At 50.3% G+C, this 16,962-nt stretch overlaps 1 protein-coding gene across 1 annotated transcript; it reads left to right on the top strand.

The window, feature by feature from the left end:
* Positions 1-14,168: 14,168 nt before the first annotated feature.
* GSC (goosecoid homeobox) lies at positions 14,169-15,775 on the top strand. Its single transcript, XM_061159712.1, has 3 exons — positions 14,169-14,526; positions 15,009-15,268; positions 15,599-15,775. Exons 1-3 carry the CDS (start codon positions 14,169-14,171, stop codon positions 15,752-15,754), a joined length of 774 nt encoding a protein of 257 aa, XP_061015695.1. The 3' UTR covers positions 15,755-15,775.
* Positions 15,776-16,962: the final 1,187 nt, after the last annotated feature.

Below are 16,962 nucleotides of genomic sequence, written 5' to 3'. Positions count from 1 at the left end.
CCATCTCATCCTCTGTCATCCCCTTCTCCTGCCCTCAGTCTTTCCCAGCATCAGAGTCTTTTCAAATGAGTCAGTTCTTCGCATCAGGTGGCCAAAATATTGGAGTGTCAGCTTCAGCATCAGTCCTTCCAATGAATATTCAGGACTGATTTCCTTTAGGATGTACTGTTTATATCTCTCTGCAGTCCAAGGGACTCTCAAGAGACTTCTCCAAAACCACAGTTCAAAAGCATCAATTCTTCAGCACTTAGCTTTCTTTAGAGTCCAACTCTCACATCCACACATGACTACTGGAAAAACCATAGCTTTGACTAGACGGACCTTTGTGACTCCCAATAACTCAGACATTGTTCATTGCAACTTTGAACTGTGATAAGAGTTTCCTATTATTGTCCACTGCTCTGAGCAGTTAAAGTCCCACATTTTATTTTCTCTTTAGTCTCAGCTTTTTTATTGCTGAAAATCTCTTTTGAATGTAAGCAAGCCCTGTGAGGTCAGGGACTTTTCCACATTCATCACTTTTTTCCAGCATGTGAGCACAGTGCCTGGCACACAAAAAGTAAATGATAAATATCTGTTGAATGAGTATACTGCAAATATGAATTTGAAAGATCAGAATGTTAATTTCAGGTTTTATAATAGCAATTCCTTTGTCATTAATTCAATTTCACAAATATATGAGCATCTGTGAGTACCAGGCACTACTAGGTACCAAGGGGCAAAGATGATTGTAATTATAATTATGCTCACATGCACTCCACTTGTTTCTCAAGAATTAAGAGGGACACATTTTTTTTTTTAAGTCAAACTTTTGAACGTGTGTCATCTTTAACCAAATAATTTCACTGATAAGGTTATCTGTTATATATGTTCTGTTATATATGTTATCTATGTTCTAAGATAATCATATACATACTTGCATGCGTGTGGCACAAATAGTAAAACTTAGTATTTTATATAGGTTTCCCAGGTGGTGCTAGTGGTAAAGATCCCATCTGCCAATGCAGGAGATGCAAGAGGCTTGGGTTCAATCCCTAAGTCAGGAAGATCCCTTAGAGTAGGAAATGGCACCCCACTCCAGTGTCCTTACCTGTAAAACCCCATGGGCAGAGGAGCCTGACTGGCTACAGCCCATCAAGCCCCAAAGAGATCGACATGACTGAGCATACACACAGTGTTTTATATCCAGTCAAATGCATGCTTAATAAAAAGAATTAAGAGATGCATAAAGATAGAGGTTCCTGCCTAGGAGATAGAAGTGATTTACACATACAAAGGGTGTATTTGGGGACCTGAATCCAGTCTTAAGAACTTAAACTTGTAATTTGTCCACTGGGGACCCTCCCATCGTCCCCATATCCCCAACTGCTGTCCAGGAAGCCAGGAAAGTGAGTCATTAGAAGGGGGACTCATTTCCAAGGATACTGTTTGCCTGTGATGAGGTGTTAGTTGAGGAAGGGGGAGCAGGTGCCGGCTGGGTCTTATCTCAACCTGTCTGTTTCACCTTGGGGCTGTTTTCCTTTAATGCTGTCTGTGCAGAGGAGGAAAGGAGTTTCATATTTTGGAGATACTGGGCTGAGGTGTATATTGAATTAAAAAAATTTTTTTTTCTTTTATCATTTGGCCACACTGCACAGCATGTGGGATCTTAGTTCCCTGACCATGGATCGAACCTGCATCCCCTGCATTGGCAGCATGGAATCTTAACCCGCGGACCACTAGGGAAGTCCCTGAATTTTAATATCACAAATAAAACATGAATCGCAAAAATAAAACATTAGAGATAAGGCTTGAGTCCCCTTTAATCATCAGCCCCAATACCAGCCCCTCCAACAGAAAGTCAACCACAACTCTGAGATCTAGAATGGAACTTCCTCATCTTTTTCTCTTCCAGTTATATTTATTTCTCAAACACAGTACAGATTTAGTATTCCAGGTATTTTTCTGACTGCCTTCCAGATATCATCTCATTTATATTTACTTTTGTTGTGTAGTCACTAAGGTGTGCCCAATTCTTTTGCGACCCCATGGACTGTAGCCTGCCTGGCTCCTCTGTCCATGGGGGTTCTCCAGGCAAGGATACTGGAGTGGGTTGCCATTTCCTTCTCCAGGGGATCTTCCCAACCCAGGGATTGAATCTCAGTCTCCTGCACGGGCAGGTGGATTCTTTACCTCTGAGTCACTTGGGAAGCCTAATAGTGCTGTAATAGACACACATACAAAAACACACACACAGACACACACACACAGAAGTGGGCACAGTCGTCCCAGGCAAGAGTTCCACAACCTGCCTCTGTCACTACAATCCATCCTGGAGCTTCTTCCACAACAGTTACATGTATGTTACCTCATTCTCTTCAACAGCTGTGGGGGTTCCACTGAGTTTGTGCTGGTTATTTAATACGTGCAATTTAACTGGTGAAATTTAGGTTGTTTCTAACGTATTTCATTATCCTTCATGAGTATCCTTCAACAGACTTTGTGTATAGTAAGAGTGGAGGGGATTTGTAGGGTAAATCTACTTAGGGGGGTCTTAAATCTTAACCCTTACTTAGTACATTAATCTATGGATAATATATGCTTCATTCAAACAGGTTCGGGGGCAGAGTCCTTAAACCCTTTAGTAGGTGTTGGGTGGAGAAGAGATAAGGCACCGGTTACAGTTGAACTCTGACCTAAAAACTGGCCACTTCCCCCTGCTTTCTCGGGAGGCAGAGATAGTCTGAGGGCTACTTCCACCTGGGCAGGTCGGTATGCACAGCTTTGCAGGATGACCTCACCCTCCCAGCAAGAGGTCTAGCAGCTTTTCAGACTCGTCACCGTTGGAAGTCACCTTGATTTTGACCCAAGCGGAGTTGGACTGGCTTGTTACTTGAAAGAGCCAAAGGGCTCAGAGGCTGGACTTGGAGGTCTGCTACACAGGAGACCAGGGCTGCCCGGAGGCCCGGCCAGCAAGTCATTGAACTTGTCTGGCCCAAATTCCCCATCAGGAAAGCTGAGTGACCAGTCCCTACTGTGGTACCCCACCTCTCCCCATCCTCCATTGCTTTAATCTGAGGATCAAAGAAAGAAGTGGAGAATTATGATTTTTCAGTGAAGCACCTTTTTCCTTGGAAATTCCCCTGGGATAGGATTTGCGCCTTTTGCTATGCAGGATGCAAAGCCCAGTCCACACTAAACTGTCCGCTTCTCTGTCCCTTGATAAATAACTTCCTTAGTTTGGGGGCATGGCAGAACTGGGGGTCTTAATCGGTAAAAATCTCTTAATGTGCCTTTAAGCCTGCAAACCTTCCTGCAGCTGTCTGATGAACCCTCACCCACCCAGAGAAGGGTGGGGGGCAGGCGTCACACCATCCCCATTTTACAGAACCGTACGAAGACTGAAACGCAGAGAGGTTCTAGGGCTCCTCTGACTCACCCAGCTTGTAGACAAAAGAGCTGGGAGTCAGCCTAACAACAGAGCCTGAACTTGTAGCCACCAGGTCACCCAGGGGGGCAGCATCCCAAGTTCCTCTCCAAGGCTGCCTCCGAGGGGATTAGAAGCTCTGGAACCAGACTGAGATGGCTAAGCTCTGCCGGTGCTCAGTACCACTCTCTCACTAGATGAAATGCCAGTGCTGGAGTTCCACCACTGGTGTGACTCTTTTGCTGGGCCAAGTGATCATCTTTCCCTGACTTGCTTTGTTCATGTGGAGGGGCAAAGAGTGGCCACCTGATACAAAAAGCTGACTCATTGGAAAAGACCCTGATGCTGGGAAAGACTGAGGGCAGGAGGAGAAGGGGGCTACAGAGGATGAGATGGTCGGATGGCATCACCGACTCGGTGGGCATGAGTTTGAGTAAACTCCGGGAGATAATGAAGGACAGGGAAGCCTGGCATGCTGCAGTCCACAGGCTTGCAAAGGACAGACATGACTTAGCGCCCAAACAACAACAACAAGGGAGTGGGAACCATGGTCTTGAAATAGGACCCCCAAAGTTGGCCGAGGATCCCCCAACAATATGTCACTGCTTAGGTGTTAAGAGCAGCACTTTCAACCACCCACGGCCAGGGGGGAACATCTTGGGAGGTCAGTTGTGTCCAGGCAGCTCTGTTCCCACACCCCCGTGTGGCCTTGACCTAGATTGTGACCTTTTCTGACCCTTCTAGGCTGTCCCGCTGGGAACCTGGGATGCATCTTCCCTGAATGCAACCAGAACTCAGACTAACATTGGATGGTGGCAAGTGTCTGAGCTGAGAAGGCCTTGCAGTTTGTTCCCTGACGCTTTTTTTCCCCTACTTCACAGATGGGAAGAGGAAGGCTCCGACAGGACAGAACCCAGGCTGGCCTGGGGAGTCTTCATGCCAGCTTCATTTGGGACCCACTCAGATGACCACTGGACACTCCATCCGGATGCGCCCATGCTCAGTTCAAAGGGGACAGTCGGTCTGCCAGTGTACACAGGTGTGGCCGAAGAAGAGACACCCGTGCGATCTGCAGGCTGACCCCTTCTAGGCACGTGCTGGCTGCGCAATGACCCCAGCCAGCTTTGGGGAGCTGCTAGCCAACAGACGGACAGACCCTCTCCCTCCTCCTCTTTTATCCAGCTTAGGAGAGCACCCATGGAGGGTAAGGAACACTCTCCTGCTAATGGTCTTCAGCCTGGAATTTGGAGAGCCCTAGAAGCAGGGAGGTGGAGCTGGGGTGATGGTGACAAGAAGCCGTACTCTTTACTTAAACAGGGAGCTATTTAGCCCACCCACTGACCAAGGCCTGGGGTCAGCTGGTGGGAGATACAGAGCTGAATCAATACTGATCCTGCCTGTGTGGCCCCAGGTCAGACACCTCCGACTCCAGGAGGACTTGCACAGAAAATCCCCAACAGTGACCTCCAGGTCATCAGACCGGCAGAGGCCACGTCTACACAGCCAGACAGGGAAGCCAGTGGACGTGCAGAGCCTGTAAGGGAAGGCCATGTAGGAGGAGGGGACAGAGCCAGCCAAGGCACAGAGACGGGGTGGTCCAGAGAGGAGCCCTCCACGAGGCTAAAGCCCTGACAGACCTGGTGGGAAGAAAGGCAGGAAGGGGACTTGGTGCCAGGGAGCCAAAGGGCTTGCTTGCCAGGCCACAGAGCTGAGCATTTCATCTGTTTTGTAAGAGCTGTCATAATCTGAGAGCAAAAGGAAGGCTTTAGAGCTAAACAGTGAAGTGAAGTGAGTGAAGTCGCTCAGTCGTGTCCGACTCTTTGCGATCCCATGGACTGTAGCCTACCAGGCTCCTCTGTCCATAGTTTTCCAGGCAAGAATACTGGAGTGGGTTGCCATTTCCTTTCTCCAGGGGATCTTCCCAACCCAGGGATTGAACCTGGGTCTCCTGCATTGCAGGGTAAAGCAGACACTTTATTGTCTGAGCCACCAGCGAAGCCCAGGGAGCTAAACAGAGCTGAGTTCAAATCCAGACCTCAGCTGGGAGGCCTTGGGTAGAGAGTGAGCTGACCTGACCCGGGTGACCTATCTGTAATGGGAGATAGTAACAGGCTCACCTTCCAGGAGACATGGAGATAGTCTCCTCCTTCACCCTCGCTTTGGGAAAAGACTTTCATAATTTTGTGCCAGGACCATTTGCTCCATTTTCTAGAACAACCAGATTAGTGTGGTCACGGCTGGCCCTCATACTAGGCTCTACGGCTTGATGCCTCGGAATGCAGATGTTTGCTCTCAATTCGAACATGAACCCATAAAAAGGCAATTTGTTACTAGGTCGGGAGGCTAGTTCAGCCCCGACGGAGATCCGAGGAGTGAGGTTTCACAGTGACTCCAGCTTTGCAAGCGAGAAATATTCAATAAGGAACTTCCCCGTAACACAGAGTGGGGGCATTCGCCACACATATTCAATATCCATCTCTCGGCAGAAGTGCTGGAATTCCTCTGCCAGGCAGAGTTGCTTTTCAAAGCAACTTTCCTCCACTGCTGCTCTTTTATTGAAGGACTTGAACGGTGAACAAGTTATTTTAAAAATTATTTGAAGTCAAACATTCACTGGATCACCCCGGTCTCATTTAACTTGGAAAGCTACGTTCTGAGGGTTTGGGGGAAAAAAAAAAAGAAAGAATGGCCACGGCTTAAATCAGAATGTGGATAGTATTATCAAAAACTTATGTTGCCGTCTCAAAGTCAACTGGAGATACTTTAAGATCCAAATAATTCCAGAATTCTAGAGTTTCAGAGAAAGCATTGTCGTTAGTTGGACGTGAACGTGTTTGGCTGTCACCATTTCACTTGCAAATGTTGTGCTGACCTACCCGCTGGAACCAAAAATGACTGTATCTCCAAACCGTCTGAAAAGGGAATGAAATGTTCTTTGGGGACCTATTTAAAAAAAAAACCCTGTGGGGTATCACGTAGACAAGAGAGGGTCTTTTCAGCTCAACTGTCCTACATTTGGCTCATATACAGAATTCCCTGAGCTATCATTACTAGGAACAGACTACTTCCACCCCACCCCCCATAATACATAAATTACAAACAACCCAATGACATGGGAGATGGGCTCCTGCAATTTTAAACCCAAGACCTTCTAGTCTGCAGAAAGAATTTTACTACTAAGTGAAACCAAATCCTCACCATGGATCACGCATCCTTCAGTTTTTGTCCCTGGCTGCAGGTAGATACCCCAAACAGGAAAACACACATAAACTCCAGAAAGGAGATGACCAGGGAGCTGATATTGAGATCTACTGGCCCAGAAATGATCAAGTATACAAAATGAATGAGTAAAGAGTTGGGGGAGGAGGAGCATGCAAATGTGAGTATGTGAAGAAGGTAGTAGATTTCAAAATTCCTTATCTCTTGGCTAAGAAAAGACAATGAAAGCCCCCACACAAGTCACACAAATTGAAAATGCAGCTCTTCCTGAGAATTCTCCCCCTTTTTCCCACCTGAGGCAAGCAGAGAACTGAATTACTCAGACAGGCTGATAAGGGCTCAGCCTCCTCTGCCCAAGGCAAAGCCAGGCTCCACGTAGCATCAGATCCTTCAGATGGTGGGATCGGACAAGTGGCATGACCCGTGACCTCTGAAAATGGCTTTTTTGTTTGTTTCTATTTCCCATGACTCTACCTGACAATTAGGCTTCAGAAATCTTGGTTGCTGCATGTGACCAGTAGGCAAGGGAGTCTGGCTGCTTAAGTGCCCATCTAGGAGTTGGGAAAACTATTTAAAAGCATAGAGCCACAGTGACACGGGAGGAAGCTGAAGTCTTCAGTGGCTACTTTGCAGGACAAGATACACCTGGGAATGTGTTTGCTTACTCACTCTGGTGTTCTAAAAGAATCAACATTGAGAGCTCATAAAAATTTCATCCAGATCTTAAGATGATGTACCACCAAATGACCATTTTATCGAGTCCTTTTTAAAAAGATGAATACAATAACCAAGTTCCATGTTATACACCTTTCCACTGCTACTAACCTTTCTAGATGAGTAGATTCATAGTTTTATACATAGAATGTGACTACCCAGGCATGGCTATTTTTTCCCTATAATTTTCAGTTTATTTTATGAGTCTTTCAAAAAAAAAGGCCCCCTCAATTTCCCAAATTATCTTTTAAATACTATGTCCTTCTTTTACCCCAAATACAGATCTTGACTAGCTAACTTTGATCACAAACACACTTTGGGGGTAAGTTTCTCAAAGTTAAGTAGCTAAATGCTACAGAACTATTTTATTAGCAAATCAATTGTTTTTTTTTTTTTTAAACCCTCAAAACTATAGCAAACGAAAAAAAATTATACCCATATTCATTTCAAAATGGACAGAAAGGCTAGGCAGGAGTGTAGTCTGCTTAGAAAAAAACAAACAAAAAAATCTGCTTGGTGCCTTCTTTATGGCATGAAATGTGTCCCTTCCTTTCTGGTTTGCTGACCACAATTTGACGTGTTGGAATGCATAAAAAATGTAAATAAGACACCTCTCCCTCTCTTTCTCTCCCTCTCTCTCTCTCTCCCTCTTGGCAGGTCTTTTTTCTTAATTGCATTTCTCCCCAGCACAATCTTTATAAAGAGAATCTCAATTTGCTCTAAGGCTCAAATGTATACAAAGAAACACTCCCGCTGCCTCCTGTTCAGCAATTCCTCCAAAACTTCACATTCACAAAACGGGCGATGTCTCTCAGAAAGTCTGTACATGACAAAGCCGACTTGGAGGATAAATACGGGCAGGGCCCTTCGAAGAGAGGGGAAGGAGTAGCATTTGCCCTGCCACAGCGATCTGGAAGTCAATGTGTAGCCCCCGTCTAGCACTTGGGTAACCTACCCTCCAATCCACATTCCAATGCTTATTTATAGGAGAAGATATACTAACAACAAACGAGTGTATGCAGACTTAAAGGTGTTTCAGGCACCCTGGCAGCCCAGAGCAGCCTCTAAACGGTGCCTACAGCAGTTCTGCATCCACCACGAACAGCCCCTCACTTAGAAAAAGACCCCTGTGCCTGGCTTAGTGCTGTCATTTGTGTCCAGCGATTTTGTGCCCAAGACTGATTCCCTACCAAGACTGAGTGATTTTTTTTTTTTTTTTTTGCATCTTAATGGCTTCTGTGACATGAAGTCATTTTGCTGGTAGCATCCTGAAGTGATACCTAGATTTTTAACACCTATTTGTGTGTTGGACTAAGACAAGCATTTAATAACATGCCAGTCAGTCCCAGCTCTGCTTAAGTGTCCCTTCAGCCAGGCTGGCTTAAAGAAAGATGACAGAAAATGTTCTTTAATAACTATGGTTTATCCATTTCTCTCAGATAGTAAGTGGCACGTTCTCACCTCATTTGCAGCTTTTAATCCCAAATGGACATTGCTTTTGAAATATCCTTTTTCTTTTTTTTTTTCTTTCCTTCCTTTTTTTTTCTCCCCGAGGCTGCCACTTGAAAGTTGAAATCTAGCAAGAATGTAATGGTAGGTGCCAGCTTTCTGAATTACAGGGTGACTGCCTGAACTGATCCTAAAAAGCAAGTGTCTTTTTTATACCGCATAAAAGGCTGAAATGTTTACATATCAAAAGGCTATAGGCCAATTTCTGTCAAAATTACACATGAAGTTAAGCAGTACAAGCAATTTATTTAAACACTAGTCATTGTAGAAAAATTCAAAACCATATGCTCTTTTAGCAGTTTTTCACAAATGCATTTGACCCATGACTTGGCTAGACATACAAGCTTCATAATTTACTCTAAATTTCAAATCCCCTTGACGTTTAAATAAAAGATCTTCATTAATGAGGTTTACATGAATGAAAACTTTAGAAGCTGATATCGGTTAGCGCACGGCTTTGGGAACCGTCTGTGCAATCGCTCTAATTTTCAAATGACTGACTTTGCTAATCATTTCAAGAGAAAGTTCCACTGAGAACAAATTATCATCATTTGCATTCTGTGATTTGCAAAAGCAACGGTGCAGTCACTTTGAAACAAACTTTAGTAAATAGCTCGCCTGAAAGAGAATTTCTGTAACCAACCCTGGAAAACTGGAACTTGTTTTTTTTTTTTTCCCTGATGCCTTGGGAACGCGTTATTTTTCGACACCCTCTTCTTCTTCCCCAGTGTTACAAGTTTTCCTAATACCTCGATAATTTCGTCCTCAGGGGCTAGGGGGGTTTATGTGGAATGTTCCAAAACCTCTATCAAAATTCAGCTAGTAAACGTCCCTAAATCCGACTGAAAGTCAGAGTCCCAGCCCTCCTAAGCGCTGCTTCTTAGCCCGGTGGCATTTGCGTTCGTGTTCAACTCCATCCACCCAACCTCATACGGAAAACCCCCTGGGGCTCCCGACGGTGTCCTCCAGGGAGCCGCAGGGTGATGGAAAGGGTTTTGAGCACTAGTTCCCAGACTCTGGATTTTTTTTCTTTTTAAGTCTAAATGTAAACAATAAAACCGACAAGCTTTGTGCAGACTGCGCGGGTCTCTACTCTGTGCCCAAGGCGGCAGCCGCATCTGCCCTTTGTGCCTAATTCTTCAGACTCGGCTAATTCGCCCTGCGAGGGGCTCCATACTTTTGAAAATGGCATGCCAGCTTTTTGCACATGCCACTTAATATCCTACTTAAACGCATCCAATTGTGAACTCTGCTCTGTAACCGGGCAAGAGGCTGAAAGAAATAAGAAAGTTCCTGGAACCGAACCGTAAGAAGTTGGGGACCATAAACGTATTTTTCTTTTTATAACAGTGTGTGTGTGTGTGTGTGTGTGTGTGTGTGTGTGTGTGTGTGTGTTTAGTGGGACAACAGTTTTCCCCATGATAAAAATATCTTTGGGCCAGAGGAGATACCCAGATGCACACTCCAAACTTGGGCACTCGGTTTTAAATCAGAGAAGCAATTTAATCTACACTCTATGAATCAATCTAACGATGACCGCAGTGCAAATGCATCTTGAGAGATGTTGAACCGCAAATACACCTTACCCATGTGGAATCCGCTGATCTAGTCTTTAATATTTTAAAAATGAAGGCTATTACCAGGGCGACTGACTCTTCAACAAACACATCTTCATAGACTTCTGTATGGTGATTGCTTTGTGTGAAATCGTGTTTGGGTGATAATAGGGAAAATCAGGAGCGTGTTTACTGCATTTCCGACCTAAGCTCTGGCCGGCGGCCTCCAGACGCTCCCGGTCCTCCCATGCTGAGCGGTGCTTGCAGGGTGACAAACAATCGCTTAGCAACACGAGGCGGGCAACTTGCGTGCGTCGCATTTGTTATTCCAATTGCACCGGTCAACAGGAGCCTATTGATTGTTTAGTGCGCGTTGTGGACACTTGTGGGTTTCAGCCCGCAAAGGAGGCGCAGCGCCCCTGACTGACTTCCTCGGCACTCGCCTCCTACCGATTCAGTGGAGCGTCTTGTGATTGAGCCGAAAGCTGGAGGAAGAGGCCCCATCACATCGGGGTGAGCTCCCCGAAAGCCCACTGCAGAACTGGAGCGGGGTGACCCTGGAGTCCCCGTGACTTCTTGCCTTAAAGCCACCACGCACTGCAGGACAGAGCTGTCGCACTTGCATGTCCTCATCTAAGACCCAGCTCCTTCAGAGACCCTGCCCTCGGGTGGGGGAGGGGACAGCACACTCCTTTGTCCCAATGAAAAGTACTAAAAAAGCTTCTAATTCCACCCCAGGCTCCTTGGCAAACAGGGGCAATTGCCCAGCCTCGTTAAACGTTCAGGTCGTAAGGGACTCAATGAATGTTGCCATTGGCTCAAAAACTAAAAAAACCTGAGGCCTGAAGAGGAGGGTTGAATTGCAAGGTGGCAATGTACGGTCTAGAACTCCGAAGCTCCAGACTCACTTGCTCTTACCAAGCTCTTCTTCCAGGAATCGGATGGCACAGTGGGAAGGCTACAGAAGAGCAAAGGGCGAAGCTTAGGGGTTTGCTAAATCTGATTATTAAAGAGAACTCTGTACCCAGCAGAAGGAGGCAAGACCATGCTGTGTGTTGCCAGTAAGCGGGGAGGTTGCCTTATTTAAAAATTTGCAGGCGCTCTGAGATCTGCCACTGAAGTCTCCGCGTGGAGCTGGTCTCAGCAGCTTTGCTGAAACCCACGAGGAATATGTCCCGCTTTCCCACTGTGCTTCTGCCCATGCCTGGCTCATCAAAGGTATTAAAAGATCCACGCACGCACGCGCACACCGCCGCGGGCGCCTGGCCACGAACAGGAAGGCACCCACAATACCTGCTGAAGTTGCAACATCGAGCTGTGTTTCATCATTTGCCCTGTAGAATTAAACTCGGAAAGGGCTGACGGGGAATATGTGTACCTGGAATCTACCTGATGATTTTTAAGCCTTTACGAACGAAAAAAATAAAATGAAATAAAAAAGCCTCCATCCCTAGTTAGTACGAGAGGAAGACGTGATGTACTTCTTTACTTTTTTCCCTAGACTTGACCTCTCTGAAGGGGCGGGGGGAAGGGTCCCACACTCTTTCCTCTGAGAGCAGTTTATTGTGTCAAAAAAAAAAAAAAAAAAAAGAATCCAGCGCCTCCCCAAATTGACACCCATCTCTGTCCTACCCTAATCCCCTCCTACAACCACTTCTAAATTGGCTCAGCGCTCAAAGCAGCACATTTCTCAAGGCTTGAGTGGGTGAGACGATGGGCATGAGGGCGCCGAGGTCCACCCGGGGAGGCCTAGGAGGAGAAGCGCCGCCGCCTAGCTTCTGCGATCAGCGCTTCGCGCCTCCCAAGTTCTGCGCGCGGGCCGCACTAAACCTCCGCGCAAGCTGTCCTCTGACCCGAAAACAGCAGTTGACGAGTACCCTTTCCCCTGTGCCCCAGAGCCGCCGAGGAGGCCGGCCACATACTTAGCCTTATGGCGGCGACTTCAGACACCCTTGCTGGGGCCCCAGGTTAATTAGGCAGTAAGAAATAGAGAAAAACGGGCCTGAGTTAAAGTCGACCTTCCTTCGGAAAGCCCGAAGTGCCCCGGTACCCAGCGCTAGGCAGTCTCGCCTGGGCCGGGCACTACCCCTTTCCCTGGAGTGGCCGGAGTTGCCTGCGCGAAGGGCCCAGAAAGTCAGGCTCTGCCTCGCGCCGGTGTCAAGGTCCTCGGGTGCTGCTTTCAAGCGGTGCGCACCGTCTCCTACCTTTTCTCAGGGCGCTCGGCAGCCCGCGCTCCGTCGTGGACCGGACGCGCCTCCAGCAGCTCCGGCTGACGGGGCCGTGACGCGCCGAGGAGCCTGCAAATCACGGTGGCCGCCTGCCGCGGGCAGAGCCGAGCTTCGGCCAGGCCACCAGGGCCCAGGGAGCCCAGTTTGGGCCTGGTGGGGGAAGGTCAGCTGGAGGGGTGGGGGGAATCGGTCTCAGTCGGGGAGCCAGCAAGTCAAAAGGGGAAAATGCGATTCATTTGCTGGGAAAGGGGACAGAGAATCCTAAAGTCCCATTTTGGGGATTTTGCGTTGAAAACAAAAACAGTTAAGAAAGAAGACACTCTACTTCCGAAAAAAAAAAAAAAGCGCACACACAAAACCACAAAACCTACTGACACCCACGCAGGAAGCAGTTGGAAGCATCGCTTCTGACTGCTGTTCTGGGTGGCGAATTTTAAACTAGTGGATGAATTTGGGTCTCCGCTGTGTAAGGGCCTAAGGACTACTATGCTATGCTAGCTTTCAGACCTAAAGTGACTACAAAGAAAAAAAAAAGCATATATATATATGTATATACACATACATATATATGTAATTAAGAATCACGGTGCACTTCTTTCGTCGTTTTGTCGTTACAAATTTTGGCTCTTGCAAAAACGAGGGCTTTTTTTTTTTTTTTGGAGGGGAGAGCTTAACCAGTTCCATTCGGGAGAGAACGTCAAGATAAAAACCAGAGGTGAAGTAAGGCGGTCAGTGCACGGGGGCCGAAGGCAAGAGCGGAATTTCAATCTTGCTGGATTGAGGCCACAGCCTCACATTTTCTAAAACAAAACCAATTCCGAAAGGAAAAGGAAAAAGTAGCCTCAAAGTAAAACTAGCCACAATGAATTTGAGTTTCATGCAGAGGAAATCGCACCCAATAAGAGGACCCCCAAACTGAGGGGAAAAGGTGGGGGGCGGAAAGGTCGGCGGAGGGAGTTGTTAACTGCGGCCCCACGGCGGAATTAATGAGATTAACCGGGGCAATTAGGACGCCCGCCCAGCTCCGCCGGCCCGCGGCGGGACGGCTGAATGGAAAAGATTAGGTTAATTTCATTAATTCGCAATCCACAATCTCTTTTCAGGTCCCCGTAGCCCCCTTTCCTTGGCACCTCTTCCCCTCCCCCTCTCTTCAAGCCCCCCCACCCACCCCCACCCACCCAAAGGAACAGAAAGGGCCAAATCTGGTTCTGTTTGTCATCTGCATATTACCAGGAACTAAATCCAGGATGACGTCGACTCAGTATAAAACCAACAAGAGGTTCAGCTGGTCTAAGCTCCGTCCTACCCGCGGGTCGAGTTCGGCGAACGCTGCAGCGAGGGGCGGGCGGGCGGGAGGAGGGCGACGAACGCAGGGGGCGGGGAGGGGCGCGGGGCTGCGCGCTCGCCGGCGCTCTCTTTCGGTTTGGTCCTCCGCCGGAGGAGCGGGGACCCCCCCCCCGACCCCCCCACCGCACTTGGAGGGTTTTTTCCTCGGCGCGTCCCAGCCGCTCCCCGGTCCCGGCGCGGGGCTCGGGGATGCCCGCCAGCATGTTCAGCATCGACAACATCCTGGCCGCCCGGCCGCGCTGCAAGGACTCGGTGCCGCCCGTGGCGTCCAGCGCCGCGGCTCCCGTCGTCTTCCCGGCCCTGCACGGGGACTCGCTCTACGGCGGCGCCGGTGGCGGCGCCTCCTCGGACTATGGCGCCTTCTACCCGCGCCCCGTGGCCCCCGGCGGCGCAGGCCTCCCGGCCGCGGTCGGCGGCTCGCGCCTGGGCTACAGCAACTACTTCTACGGGCAGCTGCACGTGCAGGCGGCCCCCGTGGGCCCGGCCTGCTGCGGGGCCGTGCCGCCGCTGGGCGCCCAGCAGTGCTCCTGCGTCCCGACGCCCCCAGGTAGGGTCGCGCTCGCGCCGGCCTCGGCTTCGCCGGCCCGCCGCGCTCCTCGGCGCCCGGGGACGCGGGTGGGCGGCGGCGTTTGCTTCTTTCACTTGCCACCGACTTTTCTCCTCTTGCAAACCTGCCCCCAGGCCCCGTCTTTGGGCGGATCGGGCGCAGGGGCTTGCACACTTGCTGCACACTTTAGGCGAGAGTTAGCAGAAACTGTAACCGTGCCTGCGTGGGGGAGGCTGGGCTTTTAGGATTCCCCTAACCCGCGTTGGGAGTGTGCGAGTGGACGCGGTAGCACTGTACGCACGCCCCCCCCCCCCTCCACCGCGCCGCGTTCCTTGCACCCTGCTTTCCGTGCACCCCCTGGTTCCCCGCACCCGCTGGCAGACGCTTTTAAATCCGAGTGGGTCGCCGGCGGGGCAGGAGTGTTTGCGCGCGCGGCGGCGGCAAGGAAGGCGGCTGACCCCGGACGCCTCCCTCTGTCGCAGGCTACGAGGGTCCCGGCTCCGTGCTGGTGTCCCCCGTGCCGCATCAGATGATGCCCTACATGAACGTGGGCACCCTGTCGCGCACGGAGCTGCAGCTCCTCAACCAGCTGCACTGCCGGCGGAAGCGGCGGCACCGCACCATCTTCACCGACGAGCAGCTCGAAGCGCTGGAGAACCTCTTCCAGGAGACCAAGTACCCAGACGTGGGCACCCGCGAGCAGCTGGCCCGGAAGGTGCACCTCCGCGAGGAGAAGGTGGAGGTAGGCTCGGGACCCCGCCGGGGCGCGCCCTCTCCCACGAAATCAGCCCCCTCCCCCCCCCCCCCCCCCCCAGCCGGGTATGCTCGGCTCTCCCTGGGTCTCCCGGCTCTTTGGAAACATCCCCGGGGCGGCCCGCAGGCTGCGGGAGGGCGCTTTAGGCCCAGGAAGTCAAATGAAAATACGGAAGCGGGAACGGGCCCCCTTCTGCTGGCTTGCGCGCGGGGTCCCTCCGCTTCCCTCGGCGAGCCCGGGGGGGTTGGGGGTGCTCGGGCCTGGCGGGGGAGCGCGCCTTTGATGCTCACCGTTGTTTTGTTCTCCTTGGCGCAACAGGTCTGGTTTAAAAACCGCCGCGCCAAATGGAGGCGGCAGAAGCGGTCCTCTTCGGAGGAGTCGGAAAACGCCGAGAAGTGGAACAAGACGTCGTCGAAGGCGTCGCCGGAGAAGAGGGAAGAGGAAGGTAAAAGCGATTTGGACTCGGACAGCTGACGGCCGCGGGCCGGCCGTGGCCCTTGCCTAAAGTCGAAGGACTTGCACACCAGACGATGCTACTTTCTTGCACACGCGCTGCCTTGCGGGAGGAGGGGGGTGGGGGTCGAGGAAGAGGAACTGTAAATAGTGTACCGTCCGAAGGGTGGGCGCCTGGGGTCGGGCCGCGCCGGGGCTTGCAGCCCCGAAGTTCAAGGCCGCCGGCGAGTCGCTCCCCACCGTAGTATTTATAGTTAAATTAACGGTGACAGTACAATAAAGTGACGGCGATGTAGACGGGCCGCATTCTGTATTTCCTACCCCACCGCCAGCACCATCCGAGGCCCCCCCACACAAAAATATCTAGTTAGTCGGTAGGTTCCAAAGGAAGATTGGACAGCTCTGATCTGCCTCCCAAAAAAGGGAAAAAGACAAAAGAGAGAGAAACAGAAAGTCTGGGTCCGATGGTCGCAGGACCGGGTGTCCTGGTTTACACTTCGTGCTGAGGTTTCCGGACTGGGTGGAGAGGAGCATTGCCGGCTGCCTGGGGGAAGTGTTATCCCGGAGAGGAAGCAGCCTGGGGTCCTGTTCTCCTCGCCCTTGAGGATAAGCAGGACCTTCTCTCTCCTTGCTGCCTGCCATAGATAGGGTAGCCGATAAGAAGAAGGATCCTCTGGAGCTCCCCAGAAATCCCCGGAAGTAAGGCGGCGGGTCGGCGTGAAATTAGGCACACTCTCTCCCGAGAAACTTTCCTGGATCTTTCCTGGTCGCTCTCACGGCTCCCTTCCTCCCTGTTAAATGTTTTTGCCCCACAACCCGGCCGGGAGGCTGGGAGCTCTGCTCCCCAGAGCTCATGGGGGACCTTCGCCGCGCGGCCCTTCGCGCTTCTCAGTGGGAGTTTGGGATGACTCTGTTGTTATCCCCTAGTCTCGTCTGGTCACAGACTACTGGGCTCAAGATGAGCCTCTGACTTTCTCAGCCGGCTGTCTTGGGTCTCTGCCCGATGGGGCCAGAGTAGGAAAAGCCCGCGAGCTGCTGGAGCCGGCGCTGGTAAGCAACTTGGGAAGGCCTAGAGAAGCTTGCTGGTACCAGGGAGGCGCTAGGGATGAAGATGAGAGCCTGCGGTTCTCCAGACCAGGGGAAGGATGGAGTGGAGGCCGAGGGCCAGCAGGAGTGGGTTTTAAGGTGTTAAACTTTATTGGTTTTGAGCTAAATACCTTTTATAGACA

This window comes from Dama dama, chromosome 13 (assembly GCF_033118175.1).
Source record: "Dama dama isolate Ldn47 chromosome 13, ASM3311817v1, whole genome shotgun sequence".
Classification (NCBI taxonomy): domain Eukaryota; kingdom Metazoa; phylum Chordata; class Mammalia; order Artiodactyla; family Cervidae; genus Dama; species Dama dama.
Note: the sequence above shows the minus strand (reverse complement) of the source record. Positions and strands in the feature narration are given on the sequence as shown.

Coding starts and splice junctions, on each gene's coding strand:
- GSC (XM_061159712.1), top strand. CDS start 14,169: ATGCCCGCCAGCATGTTCAGCATCGACAACATCCTGGCCGCCCGGCCG. Junction 14,527..15,008: donor CTGCGTCCCGACGCCCCCAG/GTAGGGTCGCGC, acceptor CCTCTGTCGCAG/GCTACGAGGGTCCCGGCTCC. Junction 15,269..15,598: donor TCCGCGAGGAGAAGGTGGAG/GTAGGCTCGGGA, acceptor TTGGCGCAACAG/GTCTGGTTTAAAAACCGCCG.